General features: G+C 40.6%; 1 protein-coding gene across 2 annotated transcripts in view; it reads right to left on the bottom strand.

Annotated features, from left to right (window-relative positions):
* spire1b (spire-type actin nucleation factor 1b) overlaps window positions 1-21,780 on the bottom strand; it is a 58,234-nt gene that overhangs the window by 23,889 nt on the left and 12,565 nt on the right. For both annotated transcript variants that reach the window (XM_050047550.1, XM_050047552.1), the window contains exons 3-4: window positions 9,945-10,181; window positions 6,819-6,944 (exon numbers count right to left, since the gene is read on the bottom strand). In XM_050047550.1, the coding sequence (XP_049903507.1) occupies window positions 6,819-6,944; window positions 9,945-10,181 (363 nt within the window). The remainder of the gene's footprint in view (window positions 1-6,818; window positions 6,945-9,944; window positions 10,182-21,780) is intronic.

The raw sequence follows: 21,780 nt of genomic DNA, 5'->3' as shown, positions 1-21,780 counted from the left end.
CTCTCAACAGCTGACAAGAAGCACTTATCCACGAGCAAACAGGAGCCAGAGTTGTTTCTGTGAATCACCACTAATTCAGTTGCTTTTCTGTAAATCTCTAGCAGCAGGAGGCATCTTTGTGGAGAGACAAAGCGACTGTTTGGCAGTCAGGGCTGGTGGTGGTGGACGAACAAACATGCATCCACTGTGGGTCGGCACAGCTCTGCCTTACAGACTGGGAAGTGGGGGTGAGAGGGCTGTTCAGACCCCCCCTGGGTATCTCACGCACACACTTATATATACAGACACACACACACACACACACACACACACACACACACACACACACCCATCCTGGTCTAAATGACCTTGCCTCACACTCACCGTGATGCTTCACAACACTTTCATATGTGTTGATGATGATGACACTGACGTGAGGTTGCATGCACTCTTTGATTTTAATATCTATCTATCATTTTATTGTTGACCTGTTTGTTATAAATTCCTCCTTGTGTTTATTTACATTTACACTTATTCTTTAATATTACACATTCAACAAAGACCCAAAAACCATGTAAACAGTGTAATGGCAGTGACATGGACACATAAAGCAAGCTCCCAGAACAGCACCTAGCTGTGAAGCTAATTTTACAAAGTGGTCAAAAGTTTTTATTATTTTACAACTTCTGGCTCCATCATGTGATGCTATGGGTCCTAAAACGACTGTTTCCCACAGACTTACATTGTGATAGAGATGTCTTAAATCAGTAAATAAATTATTTTGAGCATCACAGCCCCCCAGCAATGACTTGTTTCACTATAGGGATTTGATCCATTCAGTCTGATAACATTTTGAATGCCTAGGAGAGCCACATGATTAAATATTTTTTCCCGCAGGGCAACCTCTGGCTCAACTGCTAGATCGTGCGCCTCATATAGACTGAGTCCTTTGCAGTGACCTTGGTTTGATTCCGACCTGTGGTCCTTCGCTGCATGTTATCCCCCCTCTCTTTCCCATCTTTCCTGTCTCTCCTCAGCTACACTATCAATAAAAGGCAAAAACACCCAATAATAGCAATATAATAATTTTATCTTTTAATCCTAATTCAAGCAGAGGACCAAACCAGGAGTTAGCTGTTCGGTCACTGTGAGGCCCTGTGTCCACCAAAGCATTTTTTTTCCAGCTGAAAATGCCAGGCACTCCTCAGGAAATGCCCAGCCCAAGGAGCACAGCATTTTTTCAGCTGAGGCACTTTGCTTGCGTCTGGTTGCTATGATATGGAATATGAGTGGAAGTAAACATGTCGGAACAAGGTGGTGTAATGAAGGGAGAAAGGAAACATAAAATATATACAGTATATTAATAGATTTCTCCTCCATTGTTGTTGTTATTAGCACTTGGACATGTAACGATGGTTGGTCTTCGTGGTATCTGTCCCTTCTCCACTGTGACTGAATGGCTGAAGTGACAGTGATGAGCAAAACGTTTTTACCCAGAGTTTAACATTTTTCAAATCTCTGTGTTCAGAAAACAAACAAACAAAAAAAAAAAAAACGCCCAACCAGCAGCGCTCGGCCCGGAATTCATGGCAAGTGCCATGACACGCTGGCTAGCGCTGTGTAAATACATAGCGCTCCCATTTTAAACAATTTTAAAAATTCATTAGCCTCAGGAAAAAACGCTTTGGTGGATATGGCCCCTAAGTCTCTAGTGCACCTGCACTGTGAGCTTCACAATGAGGAAGATGTGGGTAATTTCATACTGCAGAAATCAAGCCTTTTCAGCTTTATGCAGCGCTGAGCAACTATTATAGTAATGAACGGGGCCCCACCTCAAACTTGGTATCCAGTCTAATTTATACATCCATGATACACCCAGGAACATTTAGTTTCAAAAGCATTAAGGCACATTTGCCATTTCAACAAAAGGGGAATATCAAGACTGAGTCATGGGCAATGGGAATGTCTTTAGTTTTGTGCTTTTTGGTCATAAACAAAAGAACTGAACACACTGAGATTTTGACCTGATGATGCCGCTAGATAAAAAGTCAGAGAATCAGCTAAGAGAATACAATTAATCCTGTGGAGATCATGAACAGTAAGCCTGACAATGGTAGTCCATCCAATAGCTGTTCAAAACCACAAACATCAATGTCACTGTGGTGCACCGGTCAAAATCATTAGTTCCTTACTTTCTAGTCTAAGAAGGCTGCAGTCCCTAATTTCCTCTGTTTGAGGCTTCTTTCTCAGCCCTCTCCACACTGCAATAAGTCCTCTCTCCTCACAGAGTTATGCAACCAACCAAATCCCCTCTATTCACTCAGATGCATTACGCACACTAAAAGAGCAGCAGCGGTAGTGCATAGCAGGAAGGAACCCTGAGGTGGAACACACACACACACACACACACACACACACTCAAACACCACTCCTCACGGGAAATGTTCCAACCCACAGCTGAGCTCCAAAATGCTCCTGAGGAGAGACAAAGCCCAAACCTGACTCCTGCACTTGATCTTAATGAATGAGTTGAAGAATAAAAAAAATTGCGACCCTCTACAGAGACAAGAAATGTCTTTGTGTTTCGAGTGGCAGCCTCAATGTGAACTTGGGAAACATGAAAATAAGCCGATAATGTATTTGTGATGATAGAATTATGTTATGAACTCATTTTAATTTTCCCCAAGCCACTTCTCAAGCCTCTTCATTAAGCAGACAGCAGTGATTATGATGCATTCTCACTGTGCAACCCAGCTAAGCACAGATCACTGAGGAAAATAATTGGAAATCACCTGCCAGCCCCCCTCCTGATTATAAACACATGACCCTTAACAGACAGCATACCAATAATACACTGAATGAACATTAATCCTTTGTGGTATGTGGGAAGTTGAAAACACATTACATCACAGACCTTCCTATCACTGCAATAAGAGTCTTACACGTGATTATGTGAATCATGCCTCTCTGAATATTAGCTGTGAGAAGCTGAACTTTGTGCTCTTGGCAGATTGAGAGTCAGCATGTCTCCAGATACTGACATCCATGTCAGACATGCATAACAAACATGTCACTCTTTCTTCACAGTGGCCCACTTCAACCTGTCAGCATGCAGGGTGTGAGAGCATGACCTGTCATCTGCACACTGCACGGTTGCATCAGACTGTTTGGACATTACAACACTTGTGACGTACTCTTGGCCAGTTTGTACAAAAGCTGCTGATAACTGCTATTTTGTCCCTGTACTCACTATTGTGAAAGTTGACCACTTTCATGCAAGGAGAAAAAAAAAAAGCACAAATATTTAGTCTTTTCACTCAAATGTCTACTTCGGCCAGGTTGAAAAATCCCCTGAAACAGCACCTGTGCTGTCGTGATCAGTGTTGAATTTTTTAAAGCAGAGAGACCTATCCAGCCAGCGGACAGTACATGGACAGAAAAAATTCTGGGATACACTTCAACATGAGATAACAAGTATAGGCCTACTCCACTAATAAAGAATACATCACTGAAAAATTAAATGGGAATTTAAAGTTGTTGATTTTTTCTGTGGGGAGGGAGGGGGCTCTGTTAGACTAGAAATGAACAGCGCAAGTTAACTGATTTACTTTACTATCTCTAAAACATAACCCACAGTAATCCTAAAATTTGATCACTTTTTTAAGTGGCTATAGAAAAGTGATTGGGGTGATGAGGGGGGCTGAACATTGTGTTTCACTCTGTAAAAGGCTCCCTCAGCGTTATTACATCATGCCAAACAATATGTAGTCTTAAACTAGTACCTGTTTCAAAATCCTTTATGTAACTCTAGAGAAAGTTAGTTTATTGTTGACTCTCATTCCCAGGTTGGCAAGTACCAACACATTGAGTTGATGGTTCATTACGACTACCAACCCAAAGTGTCTGTATTTGACGACCTGGAATGAGAGTCAGCAATTAACCATCTTTCTCCAGAGTAACATACGGCACTTTTAATCATGTACCCCAGTTTATACCTTAATATCTTGATTGAACTTCTAATGTGCACCATCAATAAATACTTTAATACAACCCTAAAATAGAGGCTGAACTGTTGTTCTCTGCAATGGCAAAGGTGTATTTTGGTGCAACTATTTTACACTAAAATATAAATCTGGGATAAGAAAAATACAAAAAAAACCTCCCTGCTCTTCTGAAAAAGTCAGACCTCCCCAACTTCAACCAAGAAAAATTACAATATCTTCCCTCTTTGCTGACCCCCTCTTCCCTACCAATAACTACCGAACAGTCCCTCACCAGAGTATCCACAAGACACACAATAACTATCAGGCAAAAGGTTCAATTTAAGTTTCAAATGAATCTAAACAAACTAAAAAAATCTTCACAAATCAATATTAACATGAAACCATTCTCATTAAAACACATTTGACACCTGATTTACACTGACAAAAGAAGATTTTTAGGTGCTGATTTCACAAGAAAACTTGCAATTAGCTTTGATGGATGGATACAGATGCCACTTCCACTCACTGGAAGTGAGTAGAAGTGCTAATTTGCATACGTTTTTTCAATGGTGCAGGTGCTGGGAAGTTTAAGACCGCTATTATATGCAGTTTTCTTTCATTTTATTTTCATAAACTTTTTATATTGCAATATTAAGGTGGAATTGCCATGTAATAAGTAACTTTAAGGGCCTTAAAGTGAAGCCTTAAAATCTGTCTCATGCCTCCAATAGCTTAGTTAAAAAGATTAGTGGGGTTAATATTCAGGTATTTATTTATCCTACACATTACTTGCTTACCTCATACAGCCCAACATAAAAGAAAAATCTGTACTATCCCTTTAATGTTTATTCAAGTGGCCAGTACCCAAATGTTGCAAATTAGGGGGGATTTGATGCATCACAGATTAAAGGACCCAGGGTTGATTCTAATGAATATATGTATGATTTATGGGTGATTAAAGAATCTTTAAGATGCTTTTAAGGGAAAGTTGTCAACTTGAGAGTGTTTTTTTTCTTTGTGTGATGTTTTATGCACATACCCACTAAATTTTTGGCATAAAATGGAGTTTCTACTTGATGTAAAACACATGACAGGTTTTGTCCACTTGTTCCTGCGTGTTATAAGCTCTGAGTGATGCATAAACATGAGGAGAAGCTGCTTGTGAAAGACATGAGTCAGAGTTATTGGGTGTTACGTCATAGCTTGAGAAAACTAGGCTGTGCACTGACATGTCCATTCATTACTTTAGTCACACTGATTACCACAGATGCCCTTCTGTATCAGCTGACCACCTCTGCTCTGTCACAGAGGAGATGCGGCTGTCTGAGCGCTGTCTTCATGTCTGTGTGTGTCTCTCTGTTATGTCCATGCCTATTACATGCTACGGTCCAGACAGTCTCCTCTGAAATGATGGCTTATTACTGAGACAGACAGGACGGATTGCTTCTTTATGCTCGGCTGGTTTCCTCATTTGAACCTTTAAAGGGATAGTTCAGATTTTTTGGAGAAGCAGGCTGGAGTCCAACATGAAAGCTAAGTGATATACTGTTGTGGACAGATCAGTAATAAAACCTATTTTAGCCTGTTTTTGCTATGTTGAGATTATTTCCCCTGCTTTACCCTCATGTCAGACAGTGATTTCTGATGGAGAACTGAAGCTGTTATATCCCTCTCTTCAAAGCTGGACCCCATTAAGAAAAATGGTGAATTAACATCACTAAACATTGGAGCTATTGGTCTACCGCTGCCTCCCTCAGTTAGTTTGTTTGTGTTATTGTATCACTAGGGTGTTAAAAAGGATTAGTTTGGATTCACCAAAGTCAAACAATCACACTAACTTACTCATAAAGGCAACATTAGACCAGCAGTTCCCATGTTCACCAAGGTAAAATCACTGTTTTCGTCAATGGAGTCTGGTGGCTTTGACGAGAGCATAGATGGGGAACTGAAGACAATAATAACTTCCCTGACTGAACGGGCTGTCTGACGTAAAGATAAAGCAGCGAGAACACTGCCAATATAGTGTACTATTCTTTTTTTTAGGTGGCAATATTTTTAGGTGGCTAAAATGTATTTTGTTGCAAACCCCCATCCAGAGCAGTACATTGCTTAGCTTCCATATTGGACTCCGGGATGCTTCTCCAAACTGGGGGCATTCCGACTAACATATATAACTAAAACCTCACTTCCAAAAAATCCAAACTATCACTTTAATTCACAAGCAGAGAGAAAAACTGACACTGTAGAAATCTTTGTTAAATTCTTAAATACTACTGTACCACAGTAACCACAGTCACAAAATACTGTACATGTATTGTGTGTACTTACAAAGAAAATATTCATCACGTGATTTTCACACATTTTTATAGCCCAGATTATTTTCTTCAAAATGGATAGTGATTTGAAACCTTTTACAAGCGAACCAATCATACAGTAGGCACTAACTAACTTCCACAACACTAACACTGTCACCAGTACCCACAGATGGGGAGTTATGTTGATTAGTGTGGTGCATGGGGGCATGTAAGGTCACAGTGCTGATCCTCTCAAAATGTGCCTTCCTTCATATAAAGGTCAACGATCATCCTGTAACCTTTCATCAGAGGGGAGTGGCATGTGCAGTAAATTTAGGCTGTGTTTTTACTGAAGGCTGAAACTATAAAGCCATAGCTTATGCATTCACCATACCCAAATGATAATGCTCCGCTATGTGCTGTATAATGTTTAACTTAAACATGCCTGATTACTTAAACTGCAGTTAATGTGTCTGGAAAAAGAGCCATATGAGCTCAGAGCTGGAATGTGGATGCAGTGATGATGATGATGATGATGATGATGATGATGATAAGGACCCACCTCTTTGGCACTCCTGATCTTGTCCAGGAAAGTACCCAGCTCCCTGGTTTCTGTGTACAGAGCCCGACACACTGCCTGATAGTGACTGGGGGCATCTGATAGACTGGGTAGATGAACTGTGCACAGCTGCAAGAGCAAGGGGACAGTGAAAGACAGAGAAAGAGAGAGACTGTCAGTTCACACAGTGGTATTAATTATACACATGACACAAAAATGATATTTCACAGAGTGCAATAAAACGTTTTTCAATGTCCATATTATTTGATATTACTGACTGTCACATACTCAGTGATGGGATTTATATAAATCACCCTCTGGCAGCCATGTGTGGGGTCCACTGTGCTTTGTCAACATTATATGTGCACTACTTTCTAAAAACATGACGATATGTTTAGAGGCAACTATTAGGCAACACATCTCCAGCAACAACACTGATTGCCTAGGAGAAGGAACAAGACGGGACTGCATTAGGGCTGCAGCTTACAGTTATTTTAGTTATCTGTGGGTATTCCAATTATTTTCTTGATAAATCAGTTAATCACTTGGTCTTTAAATGTCAGAAAATGGGTAAAAATGTTCACTTTGGTTTTGTTGTTTTGCTTTGTCCAATCAAGATGATCAATTTAATTTTTAATGGTAAAAAGAAACAAGTAAATATTCACATTTCAGATGCTGCAACCAGCATTTTTTACTTTAGAAATTACTCAAAATCATTATTGATTATCAAAATTCTTACTGATTTACTTTCTGTAGATCAAATAAGTAGTTAACTGACCAATTGTTGAAGCTCAATACTACATAGCATTTTTCTGTATCACAGAAACTTCATTTGCATTTTGCCGTGTGCTCTGCACATCCAGAATATCAGAATGGTGATGTCAAACTGTGGAGCCTCGCTAAGGGATACACACATAAACACAGAAAAAAAAACCCAGACAGTTGCAGACATTTGTAAACAACTGTTATTGACTGCTGAACACAATTGACAAGACAACTATGCCTGAGGTCAGCCATGTTGTTGCTCACACACAAACACACACCAACAGTGATGAGAGAATACGTCCTTGTCTCTCTCAGAGGAACAGAAGGTGCCCTCTGGCCGATGCTTGGTATTCTCATAGCGACCATTTTTCCAGTAAGAGAAAATTTCACTAACCACAGAAAATACCAGACAACCGTCTCTCTGTGTCCTTTATCCTGCCCACACCCTATCACAAGTGTGTGAATAACACAAAAAAGCTGTACCCAGGGTAAATGAATATGCAGTTGTTGTTGTTATTATTTTCATGTGGCACTAAGTTAAAAACAGCCAATAGTGTATTTTAAGTCAGCCAGGGTTAGTACAGTAGGACAAAAGGTAAACTGAGGGTGCACACAGAGACAACAACACTGAGACAATGAATGGAACTGACAGCAAGCTCGCCATCGGGCCAGCCAGACTGCCACGCTACTCAGATACCTTGGAGAGCAGCGCTGGTGTGTATGAGTGTGTTTGTGTGTGTGTGTGTGTGTGTGTGTGTGTGTGTGTGTGTATTGTGTGTTTGACTGTGTATGTGGTCATTATGTAAACAGTGTGAGGCCATGTGAGTCCTGACACAGTGACTCTGTGCTCCATTGGACGGCAGAGATACATAACTCCCAGCAAGGATGGGGCTGGGAGCCAGACTGCTCTGTGGTTGTAATCTCTGTGTACAGAGCCATGTTTAACATTGTCATTTTCTCAAAAGCATCTTTTCCTGAACAGTTACCCTCACTGATATCATCTGTTTCTGGAATCTGTCAGTGGATTATGTTCAAGAAACATATTTCCATATAAAGCAACTTAAAATTAAAGGTCCAGTGTGCAGGATTAGGAGTATATATCGGCAGACATGTAATATAATATAAATAGTACATTTTATTTAGTGTATAATCACCTGAAAATAAGAATGGTTGTCGTTTTGTTTTTAGAAAGAGCACTTTATATCCGCATAGGGAGCAGGCCCTTGTTTATGGAGATTGCTATGTTGCACCGCCATATTTCTACAGTAGCCCAGAACAGGCAAACCCAACACTGGCTCCAGATAGGGCCGTTCCTGTTTTCTTATTGGACACTGTAGTTAGAAGCCCAACTGCAATGAACAGCTTTATTCAGTGTTTTTACTGGTTTGAATCAGCAGGTCCATTTGTTTTAGACAGGAGGAGACATCTGCAGATAATTTGGCTTACAGTAAAAACCTCCTCAACATCTGGATCAGAAAAAAAGGTGAGCACACAATAGTGTGTGTTGGGCGAGCTACCCTTCTCCGAGATGCCAAACTAATTTTCTTGAAGCCAGAAGTAACTATATTTGGACGAGAGGGTGCAGATGTGGAGGAGCACGGGGTGGATCTGACTCATATACTGTGGTGATGCTTCGCTGTCTCTGAAGCAGCCTCACCCTTAAATATGCTTAACTTTGGGCCTTCGTAATACGTAAAGAAGTGAGTTAGCCTATATAAAGTTCACCCCCTGTACAGTTGTCATGAATGTTGAAATTAGCTATATAGACCAAGACTGTTTTTGACTGTAAAATTGTTTATTTATGCTGTGAAGTTGGGCAGTTTAATATTGCAGTCTCTGTGGAGATACCCTGTTATGGAAACAGCCTCAAGTGGTCATTCAATGAACTGCAGGCACTTTCACATCAGCTTCATTTTCCAGTCTCTGAGGTTGCCAGTTGAATGCTCCACTACATGTTCACCAGCTAGCCTCTAAGGGCCTGTGTCCACATAGCATTTTTTTTCTGAGAGCCAGCGTCTTTTTACAACTGTTCTTAATGAGTAGAGCTTATGCGGCTGCATGTGGCCGCCTAGAGAAAAAACGCAGGGCCCAGTGTCTTTTTTCAGCTTTTTTTGTGTGACAGCTTCACGCTCTCTTAGTTAAAAAAATCTGGGAGCTTTTCACAAAGTTGCTGATGTCATCACTGCTGCAGCTTTAGCTACTGTACAGGAAGTGATGTGTTTTACATCTCCAGCAATAGCAATAACGTTTTGTTTAAAATCAACAAAAATTAGTTAGCTTGTTAGCTTAAATATAAATAGCCACCAATGGCAACACAAACAGAGAAAAGATAGCCACAGTCACCTACTCAGCTACTGTTTGTACCTTGAGGATATCTCTATAGCCGTGGATGCTGGAGATGTTGTCAGGGTCGTCCTCCGCCTCATCCTCTTCCTCTGTGGCCTCATAGCCTTCGTCGGGGCAGGCGTCCCTCTCAGCCTCGGCCATATTGGTCATGAGGTCGATGAGCTGCTCCAGAGGAGGGCTGAGCTCCCTCTCCTCATTCTCCTTCAGCCCGTAATCCAGAGCCTTGTAGATCATAATGCCCAGAGACTCGATGACCTGAGAGATAACAAGAGACAGCCAAAAATTAACTTCACATTACCTGACCTCAGTCTTATGCATTCTGGGTCACTTTTTCATTTTACACTCATTTATGTGGGGGTCAACTCCATTGAATGGACTTCGCGGAGGACGGTTCACGCCTCCGCAAAGTCCATTAATTCCTGATAATGGACACCTCGTCGGGCATTAACCCTTACTTGTACAATTTAAAGCATCTAGCCTAGATACTAGGATGTTCTTTTTCTTTATGAACATTAGCCTCCAACAATGTTGATGACTTACAATGCAAATAGGTTGTACACACTGTAAGTAATATCCAGCTAAACAGCTGTTGACTGATTATGAAACAATGGGATGTACAAATATTAAGCAAACAATAGGCCTACATTCATTTGTAGAGAATGCAGTATTTTTTTTTTCGTACATTGTTCTGTTGTTCATCTGCCACGTCATAAAAACAAATATGGATTTATGTCTTTGTTATGCAATATGATCCTCTTTTGTGTGCCAAGCCTGAGCTGAACAGCTGTAATATGGTGACCTCATGACTCAACCTTTGACAGGAGAGCTTCCTCCGTCATTCATGCACACACACACACACAAACACACACTGGCCTCTGACAGGCTGATGCTGGGAGCAGATTATTGATAGTAGGCCTAGATCTTGTGATTAACTGACGCATAAAGGAAAACACTATCATCACATGTCCTCACGAAGATAGTCAGTCTTTTAAAGGATGAAAGAATTCTGAATATTCAGAGGCAAGAGCCAAGATATGTAAGAGATCATCTGCCATTTGTTCACTGTCTGAGGTTTGAATGATACGCCACCCAACATTTTTAGCATGAATACTCACCCTCTAGGTCTGAAAGATGGCTTTTAAAGTTGGTATTTTAGAGTACTTAAATCAGTTTCAGTGACAACATTTAATGGCAGTAAAAGGCTTAAAAAGCAGCATATTTCTATTTAAGCTTAAAAGATTAGCATTTTTACACAGAGGTTACATTTGTCACAATGGTGCATTAAGCATTAACAACAAGCCCAGCAGTGTCACAACATTCTGTATATTATAATGGCTTTAGATGGTTTTATGGACCTTATAATATATGATGTTTCACCATCAAAACTTTAAGCTGATTACAGCAACTGAATGCAGAATGTTTCTCATTTACACATCCAGCAGACACACAGCAACATTAGCATTCATTTAGAGTCGTGTTACTCTTGTTTTAGCTCTATTTTGGTCTCCACCAACTCCTAAGGGGAATGTTTGGCTCTTTAGCTGCTACATGTGTCACCATGTGGGGGACTGCCCATTGTGGCAGAGAGGAGGCAGGTCATGCCTTAGCCATAGTAGAGGTGCTTTTGCTTGAGACAGTGTATAGTGTTTTTACGGAGAAATGGCCTTTCGGAGCAATGTGCGTTTGGTTTTGGGATATTGGGCCATCGGACAAGTGGGCTTTCAGTTCAATGAGACATTTTATGGATCATGGAAATCTGAGCCTTTGGAACAATGGCATGGCACCTCTAGACGCTAACTTTGCTAGTAGCTTAGCTAGTCGCTAATTTATCTGATGCCATTTAGTATTGGGCATGTAGAGTGGGATTATCTTTCTGCTGTGTTAGAAACAGAGATGAAATAGCCCATTCTCATAATGTATTGCCACTTTGTCTTTGATGTGGGCGTTAGATATCGATGCACAAAGGCACCTTTCACAGTAGTGTTATACACACTGGGTGGCGGCAGTTGTTAATGTGGTGGCCAACAACTAAGGTCGTCAAAAACCACCGCTATGTCAGTGAACGTCCAGGTAAGATACTAATGCACAAAGGCACCTTTCGTGGTGCTATGAAAGGCACCGGCCAGTGGCAGTAACGCCACCGGCAACCACCAAAATATAAAGTTTGACAAAGTCCCCACAACAAACACCAGACTTTCAACCGGGCGGCTGCCATATATTTCCCATGTGAAACCAACAGTAAATGGAGTTGTTTCATAACAACATAGTGTGCTAGTAATGTATTTCCTGTGACTTAGCATGACGTTAGTAACAACCATGCTTATTTTAAACCAAACCATGATGTCCTGTTCTAAACCTAACCACATGCTTTTGTTGCCTTCACTTGGGATGAGAATACACTGAACTGAAAGCACTGAATAACTGTGGAGCTGAGGGGACCTGCAGAGCTGGTGAATTTTCTGTGCATTCATCACAGCGAGCGACACCTTTAATGTAGTTGCGTCATTCTAAGTGTTCAAATAAAAAAATAAATTAGAGCAGTTTTAAGTGGTAATCTTGGTGTGAGTTCAACTTTTATTAGATCCCTTTCTTTTTACAGCCATTTTGCTGAAACTCACAACAAACTCAATCATTCATACATTTATGTGGAATGAGCTAGGCTTTTGAATTTAAACCATGGTATTGTTTTGAAATCCAAGACAAAGGAATCATCTTAGCAACAGAATTTCATATTATCACATCTATGGTCAAAAAATCAAACCCAGAGGAAAAACAAGCAAAAAATGACTTTAGTAAATTGAGAAAGTGAGTCTGGTAGTATCTCAACATTAGCTTCTTGCAAGAGGTCTGAGGTATCCCCCTTCACTTCAACAAACATCAACACACCAATCCTTAATCATTGTACTCTAATACAACCTATCCTTTAAATGTATCACCATGTATCACCATTTTTTTTTAATGTAGTAATAATGACAAAAGTCATAATAATACATTTTATTTTCTAGACCCCGAGCACCAAAATGTAGGGAGATGCTAAAGGTAAAGAGAAGCTATCTTCTGTTAAAGCACTCAATCTGCCCTGAAATTGGAGCGTCATGGTGGATAAAGGCGGCAATGCCAAAGCCAAGACAAAAGAGAAGAGTGGGAAATCACACAGGGGATTATTCTGCAGCCCTGAGCACTGAGAAAAGACCGAGAGGGAGCGAGACAGCATATAAAACACTGAGAGAACAGAAACTGAGGAAAGGGGGATTGAGGATGCAGGAAGGAGTGAGAAAGAAAAGGATCAGAGACAGAAATGTACCAAGAGGCAGGAATAAGAGAAATTAATGAGATGATGAGTCACTGAATGGATCCCAGAGGTCACGTAGGGCAGAGAGCAGTGAGACATCATGGGAAACAGAATCACATAGAGTGTCTGTGTGTGCAGACCTGAAGATCAAGAGCAGATCAATGGACATTCATAGAGGGAGGAGGAGTCATATGAGAGATCTGTCCTCCTCTCCTCCATCAGTGTGTAAGAGCTGGGTTTCCTCAGGGGGGACCAGCTGAATGCCACCTCTTTGTCTAAGCTCCACCCGGATCCACGCTCAATGATATATGACACCATGCAGGCACACACACACACACACACACACACAAAGGCTGCACATGCAAACATACTCCTCCAGGGACCTGCCGTAACCTCAGGCTATAACTAAGAAATCCTCTTCGGCAGACAGCGAGAGCATAATGTAGAAAATGTGGCAGATATGGACTGATCTGCCCTGCTCAGCAGCTAATGGTTTTATGTGTTAAGCATGTGGATTTTCAGGCTCCCATTTCTTATCTGAAGCTTATCTAAAAACCACGACTTCAAGAATTCAGTCAAAGGCTGTAACAATATCTGATCTACAAATTTACAAGTGGATGAAACAGATGAAAGGCTGCAGCAAATGGGTTTAGCAATTCTTTTGCTCTCATTTTTTTCCACTCAATAATAAAAATGTGTTTTTTATCTGGCAGAAGAAGCTGCCGTAAATTAAACTTTTGACAGAGATTTAAGGCATCAGGAGTGTGACACATTTTGAAATATATTATTGGTGTTTCATTCACTTCCTTGGTGTTTGGTTTTACCCAGCATCGGACCTTTGTGGCACAATCGTTCAGCCTTGTGTACACCAACATCTTTTTAATATTAGCCAAAGTTAAAGGGATAATTTGGAGTTTTTTACTGGGGTTGTGTAGAGCACTTATTCATTCTATGTCAGTCAACATGCCCCCAGTTTGGAGAGGCAGCAGGGGTGCCGCCAAGAAAGCCAAACAATGTACTGCTGTGGATGGAGGCAGCATCAAAATGTATTTTAGCCACCTAAAAAAAGTCCCACCAAAAGAAAAAAAAAATCAATATCTGTTTAAGTGTATATGTGAGAATATGCTTTACCTCTCAGTCTTAGCCCAATCTATGCTCTCATTAAAGCTACCTAAGAAATACAGTAATTTTGGCTCACTGAACACAGGAGTTGCTGGTCTACCGCTGCCTCAATCAGTTTATTTGTTTGCGTTATTGTGTGACTTTTGTGATCCTAAACTAACCCTTTAAACACCAAAGTCACACAATAACACTTACAAACTAACTGATCAAGGCAGCGGTGGCCCAAAAGTTCCTTTGTTCAGTGATGTTAAGTCACAATTTTTCGCAGTGGAGTCTGGCTCTGAAGACAGTGGTAGAATGGCATCAGTTGCCTGTTGGAAATCGCTGTCTGACGGTACAGTAAAGCAGTGAAAATATTCTAAATACAGCGTATACTTAAGCTGATTTTGTTTTGGTTTTTTAGGTGGCTAAAATTTGTTGTTGCTCTTCTCCACAGCAGTACATTGCTTGGCTTCTGGGTCGGACTCCAGCCTGCTTCTCCAAATTGGAGTGTGCCAACTGACATCTACTGCACATGATACACTGACAATGGAAAGGTACCTCATACAACCCCACTTCAAAAGATCCTAACTATTCCTTGAAGTTTGTTCCCATTATAATAGTCTTACAGTTTGGCACTTTGTATGCCAAACTGGCATGTAGATACTACAACCATCACCTTCTTGTATGTTCGGTCTCATGCTTTCATTGACTGCAGGAAATAAGAGCTTTCCCTGTGACTGTGAGGTGTCTGGACATGAAGGCAGGCTAAAGCAAACAAGCCTCCAGTCCACTTAGAAATCTCCCCGACTGTTTCCCAGGCTTCCAGGTGACCGAGCAGAATGATGGGATGGAATGGAGGAAGGGGAGGAGAGAAGAAAAAAAGATGAAGAAAAAGGAAAAAAGTGGGGAGAGGATGAAGATGTCAACCGACGGAGATTTGCCGGTGCTGCAAAGTGCAGCAGTGGCCATCATCACAGGGGAGAACAACATCAAACAGCTTGGCTTAAATTTCAGCATTCCTGTCACGGAGTGGAGGCAAGCTGGCCGAAGGGCCAAAATAAAAACCATTGTGACGCACAGGGAAATGTTTTAACATTGTTTCCCGCAGCCACTTAATCATTGTTGTCCTGCAATCACCTCATAACCTCACCTGAACTTTTCATTAGTCTAAATGACTAAGGCTGTATAATAAGTCAGACTGGGTTTAGAGAGAGCATATTCCACAAACACAGCACCATATCACATTCAGGGTCCCTGTCTTCAACCTACAGCCAATATCCATCTACCATTCACCTACTGTACATGTCTACTATTATCCCAGAGGGACAATGCAGGTTTTTACATAACAGATAAGAGTAATTCAAAATGGGACACCTGAATATTGAGTCCAGGTGTCAGTTTCTGATCCGTTTAAATTTCACTGTAGTACATCACCTCATGTACAAGAACTGAACACCAGCAGGATATGATATGACAACAGTCTAATGTTGATAAGAGTACATGTCATGTTTAGCCTTTGCCCTAATTAGTACATTACAAATGATGTAATAGGACTCTGTGGGTTAATATGGCCAGGTGTTTGCTGCCATGCATTTACTGTTTATAACATGCAGTTTTCTACAGTGTGAAGTCCGGTACAACTACAGTAGGCTACATCAAAATTAGGACTGAGCAACTCTTTTAAGTTAAATTAAAGGCAACTGTTTAAAATTATTTACACGTCACTACCCTAAAAATTGTTTAATATAATGACAGCACTGTAAGTATTCAGATCTATTACTTACGTACAAGTAATATCACACTGAATTAAATACTCCACTACAAGTATAAGTCCAAATTCAAAACTGCACTTTAAAAGTATGTAAGTATTATCAGCAGAATGTACTTAAGGATTCAAAGCACATTAAATGTATATATATTGTACACCATTGATGGTAGGGCTGCAACTAATCATTTTCCTTGTCTGTTACTCAATACAATGGCATACATTATGTCTGCATTGTAAATATGAAGCTGGACCCAGCCGCCATTTAGCTTAGCTTAGCACAAAAAGAGAAACAGCGAGCCAGGCTCTGTCCTGAGGGAACAAAATCTGCCTTTCAACATCTCTAAATCTCACCAATCAACATGTTTGTTTAGTCTGTACAAAAACCCAAAGTGTAAAAACAATCATTTGTGGATTTACATTGTGGTATGTGCCAGACTATTTCTTGGCTGAGAACAGACACTCCCTGAGGTGTCAGCTGGTTGCCTAGCAACGTCATGGTGATGACAAAATTGGCTTTGGCTCCACATTGACCAGTGGGATATCAGAGTGGTTTCGATCTCATCATCTAAGTCCTCAGCAGAAAAAAAATAAATAAATAAATAAAGCAAGAAGGCACATTTCCCAAAATGCTGAAATGTACCCTTTTTTAAATGTATTTTGTAATTCATTTTTGTCCAACCAACATTTGAAACGATATTCTATTTAAAGTTTGGCTATATTCAAACTTAATAGTGTCATATCCTCACATTTAAGGAGCTTGAACCAATTTGGATTTTTGTCTTGCTAAAGGACTGAAAAGATAACTACATTATCAAATTGTTGATTAATTTTCTGTGGCTTCACTATTCAATTAATCAACTCATTGTTTCTGCAGTAATTATCAATACACATGATGAAATCCAGCTTTGGAATGTGTTGCAAATTTACTAAGATGGATGGTAGAATTGAAATCCATGCATAAATGACAGGATGACGGAAAAACAAGCTGATGAGATCACTGTCTGACTGAGGAAGGTCAGGGAGGATCACATGTGGCGAGGAGGCTGGTGGTCTATGGATCTGGCAGTGCGATGTTATAGTCGGCTATGCATATTTAGTGGACTCTGACAAAGACGCCAGCTGTCAGAGACTGTGACTCACATTCATTTTAGTTATATAGCTTTGTGTGATTCTCACAGACCAAACACCAGAGCCAATTGTGCTAATTAAACGCTGAAACTGAAATCTATGAGATCTGCTCTCTCATATGCAAAAGCGTTCCATCAATCACTGTTAGCCAACCAGCAGAGGATTACCAGAATCAGCACAAACTGGTCAGAATTAAGGGATTGTAGAAACAATGCGGGGATTTGAAACATTTATATTTACCCATTAGTGGGTTCACATGAATTAGGTCATGGCAGTGAAAGTAAACAGGAAGTGAGCTAGGTGGAATTTTACTTTTTAAGCTCTTTCAACAAGACATCCTTTATTATTTATTACACCTTTCTGACATCAAAGGCCAGGAATGTTGGCTCAGTGTTAGTCCATCTGCTGCCGTTTCATTTGAATTTTCAACAACATATCCTGGATTTCTAAATGTGACACTAATGAGCAGTTCAGTCTCATAGTTTCTCCCGCATAAAGATTAAGTGATGCACAACCCATTAACTCTAGCTCCATAAACTAAGACATACTGTAACTAAAAGTCAAAATGAGTAAACTGATTCTCGATCTTTGCAGCCATCCAGCTTCACCTACACGTTCAAAGATACTGAAATCTAACAGAAAATATGACTATATTTTTCTATGAAGATAAAAACAATAGGAGAAAAGTGAGATCAACTGCACAAAATTTGATGAGACAAGAACACTTACTCATCCTTCAATAACCTCTTAGAAGTACCACTGAAGTTGCAACTGTTTAAAGGTCCAGTGTGTAGGATTTAGTGGTATCTAGTGGTGAACTAAAACATCTCCGTTTAGGAGAACTACAGTGGCTGAATGGTCCCATCTAGAGCCAGTGTTTGGTTCTTTTGTTCTCGGCTACTGTATAAGCAACATGGCAGATTCTGTGGAAATGGACGGGCTCCATTTGTAGATATAAATGGCAAATTCTAAGGAAACAAAAACACGATTCATAGTTTCAGGTGATTATAAACTATTATATACCATTTCTGCCAATAGATGTCCCTGAATCCTGCACACTGGACCTTTATCTGAAGCTGCACACTGAGCATCAGTCAAAGACAAAGAAATAAATAAGTCAGCCCTGCTAAGAAGCCCTTTGAGCATGTGCTTAGGGAGGGCTTGGAGCTTTTTATTTATTTATTTAACCTTTATTTAACCAGGCAAGTCATTAAGAACAATTTCTTATTTACAATGGCGGCCTAAATGTTAGCACCAGCATTCTAACACAGTGGCAATACTCACATGCTGCTCTTTAGCAGGTGTAAATTTTCTTTTAGATATTTTTGGGGCATTTTTAGCCTTTATTTGACAGGACAGACAAGCGTGAAGGGGGGAGAGAGAGAGGGAGTGACATGCAGCAAAGGGCCATAGGCTGGAGTCGAACCCGGGCGGCTGTGGCAACAGCCTTGTACATGGGGCGCCTGCTCTACCACTAAGCCACCGACACCCCAGGTGTAAGTTTTATCATGTTCACAATCTTGGTTTAGTCTGTTAGCATGCTGTCATTTGCCAATTAGCACTAAACACAAAGTGCAGACAAAGTATAGATTAAAGCACTGAAGGCAAACCTCTTATTTGCCATTTCATGGCAATCCATTTGATAGTGTTTTTACATTTTCAGTCTGAATGGAAGGATTTTAACCAAATAGGGTGCTAGATGAAAAGGAGGATTACCGAGGTCACTAGGATTCATTGTCTGAGAACCACAAATTTCTTTACCAAATTTTGTGCCAATACATTCTGTAGATGTTGAGATAATTCATTGAACAAGTTGACTCACTGGCTGACAAGTGAGGGGATTGTCAAAGTCATGAGGACTGGGGACCCAATTTAAGCATGTTGTATGTATTTTCCATCATGGCAAAAAATGGAATGGCACAAATAGGTATTTTATTTCAATTAAATAATCTAAAAACATTTGTGTTTATAGAGGACATGAAGAGCGCCAGAGCAAAAATAACTGTGGTAACTGCAAAGTTTGACTGGCGAAATATATGGCCTCATAATTCTCTAAAACTAAGAAATGAAATAATGGTAATATTCTTTTTTCAGATATAGAAGAATATCTTGTGTTCTATCAAATCCATCCAACAATCTGTCAGGGCCATCCTCCGGATCAGACATTTCCTAAGATCAAGATTTATAAAACTGGAGGAATACACAACTCCTCATCTACCAAGCCTACTAATGTGAAATTATTAAAATCAATCTGCCCATTGAATAACTGATGACATTAGTGTGGGTTACTTCCTCTCAGACACAACCAAACACTGAGATTCCTTTCTCACAATCTTACGCCTGACTATGCTGCTGTGACCTCTGACAGTCATAAGACTGAGCACGGTTGCTTTGGTTTGTCTGGTAGACGTACAGAGGTTCACGTACAGCACAGAGAGAATCTCTTCCTCCCTTCTGTGTTTGCTATTTCTCTTTTCTTGCACACATAAAAGCAAATGATCCTCCTGCCAAACACTTTCACATCGCCTGGCTTAATTTTCTGTTTACATTAAACACTGAATCTGACGTTAAACTCTAATCCCTTCCTAGACTTCAAAGCTCAGACATTAAGAGAGCATGGGGCATGCCCAGTTAAACTTTGACAGAAGGGGGTGGGAAGCCGCATAATCCACTGATCTGTGAGGTAATATATCATGGGACCAAGAGGGTCTAGCTCGCATGGCTACAGGGGTCACCAACAAATTCTTTGCAAACGCTAGCATATAAAAAGGTGGAAATGTGTTGCTAAAGGACAGACTTGTCACGTTTGAGTAACAGAATACAAAGCACAAATAGCATTGATTTCCAGTGCACTTAGCAATAGTGGTTACTGCACATAGAGCCTTGCCAGGAGCCTGGTTCACTGGCTCCAAAGAAAACAGCATCATCTGACATTCACAGCCGCATCATTTGCTAGAGTTCCCGCTGTTTGAAGCCATGTGCAGATAATGTGTTTCAGCTATGACTACACATGTGTTCCTGTTCATCCAGCTTTGGGCTAATTCCACACTGTACGCTAGCAGAATGCCTCTGCCGCAGGATTTAATGCAGTCAAGCATCAAGTAGCTCCAACAACTTGCCAGTAGTTTTGTCAGCCAGTCTGTAACACACTGTATTGTGAGAACTCATTTCTGGTGCAAAGCTGCTTAGCAGAGATTTGTCTATACAGTTTCACATTCTCTGCATCTACAGTGATCCGTGTGTGTGTGTGTGTGTGTGCGTTCGTGTGTGTGCGCTTAAGTTATTCGCTGTCCATCTGTTATCGCAGCCCTATTACACAGCAATCCAACTCCAGAGCCCCCTGAAAACTACTGCACACTCCCTCTAATGAACTGGGCAGAGATCCTCAGTCAGTGAGCAACATCACAGATACAAAATACTTTCAGACCCAAACCATTTATTAGCTTTGAATTCATCAAACACTCTGACAGCATCCACTAGCCAGAGCAACAGCAAAGAGATCCATGCAGGCTAAAATTATTCCATCTACAACCTCAAGCAAGACACTGCTAAAAGGCAGAAGCAGAGGAGCTAATCCCTCCATGCTGTAAGACCTATTTCCACAAGCTATTATCACAACAATTAACAGCAGTTGATGGGAGCATGGAGAGAGTGTGTGGAGGAGGAATAATTTGAAGCAGCCATTTAATTAAGTCTGAAACTGCTCCCAGTACTGTCATCAAACAGGAAGCCTTGCTGGGTGACATTTCCTACCAGTCAATCCAAGGAGCCAGCTGGGAGCTGTGGGGCTGGTGGAGAAAATGACTGGGTGAAGATGCTCGGAGAAGGGAGGATGGGTTCCATGCCGTGGAATTGTCTTCCATGCTGACATCTTTTGTCTTTTGTCTTGTCAGAATAATCTGGAAATACATAACTAGCAGCCAACATAAACTACTTACAGCTATGCTAATAAGACACTATTACTGTGTGTATTAGACCCAGTGAGAGCCATTATCTTGTACTGTGGCCCTTCTGTTTGCCATACATCAACAATACATCAACATCCTCCTGGGACCCAGAAGAAAAAAGTTTTGATATCAAGATTTGTTTTATGTAATTTAAGTATTAGACTTGAAAGAAACATTTTGCATCAAAAAAAAAATTCAAAAATATTATTTATTTATTTTTTATCACATGTCCTCTGTAGAGGACATCGGGTTATTTTTTATCACATGTCCTCTGTAGAGGACATCGGGATTTAGTCGGGTCTTAAATTTCCAGAGTTAGTCAATGAGTTTCAATTGAGTTACAATGGGACTATGGGGTATTTTATGCTTTATCTCTAAATATATGAGCTACAAAGGACTTTTACTCCCCTGGAATTATTATGTGGCTGTCTTCTGCTTTATACTATGATGGATAGCTGTAGCAAGATAGAGTGTATTCTTAATAGCTATACGAATGGGCCTGACGTTGCAGTCAGGGTGCAGGATTGGTACCCTGTACCACTGGGTTTAAGGGCCTAGTGGTCCAACTGTACTCACCCCTCACTATCTATGATGTGATGAGGTGTAATGCTTGCT

Source organism: Epinephelus moara, chromosome 6 (genome assembly GCF_006386435.1).
Source record: "Epinephelus moara isolate mb chromosome 6, YSFRI_EMoa_1.0, whole genome shotgun sequence".
Classification (NCBI taxonomy): Eukaryota; Metazoa; Chordata; class Actinopteri; order Perciformes; family Serranidae; genus Epinephelus; species Epinephelus moara.
The sequence above is the reverse complement of the archived record's forward strand: the minus strand, read 5'-3'. Positions and strand labels throughout refer to the sequence as shown.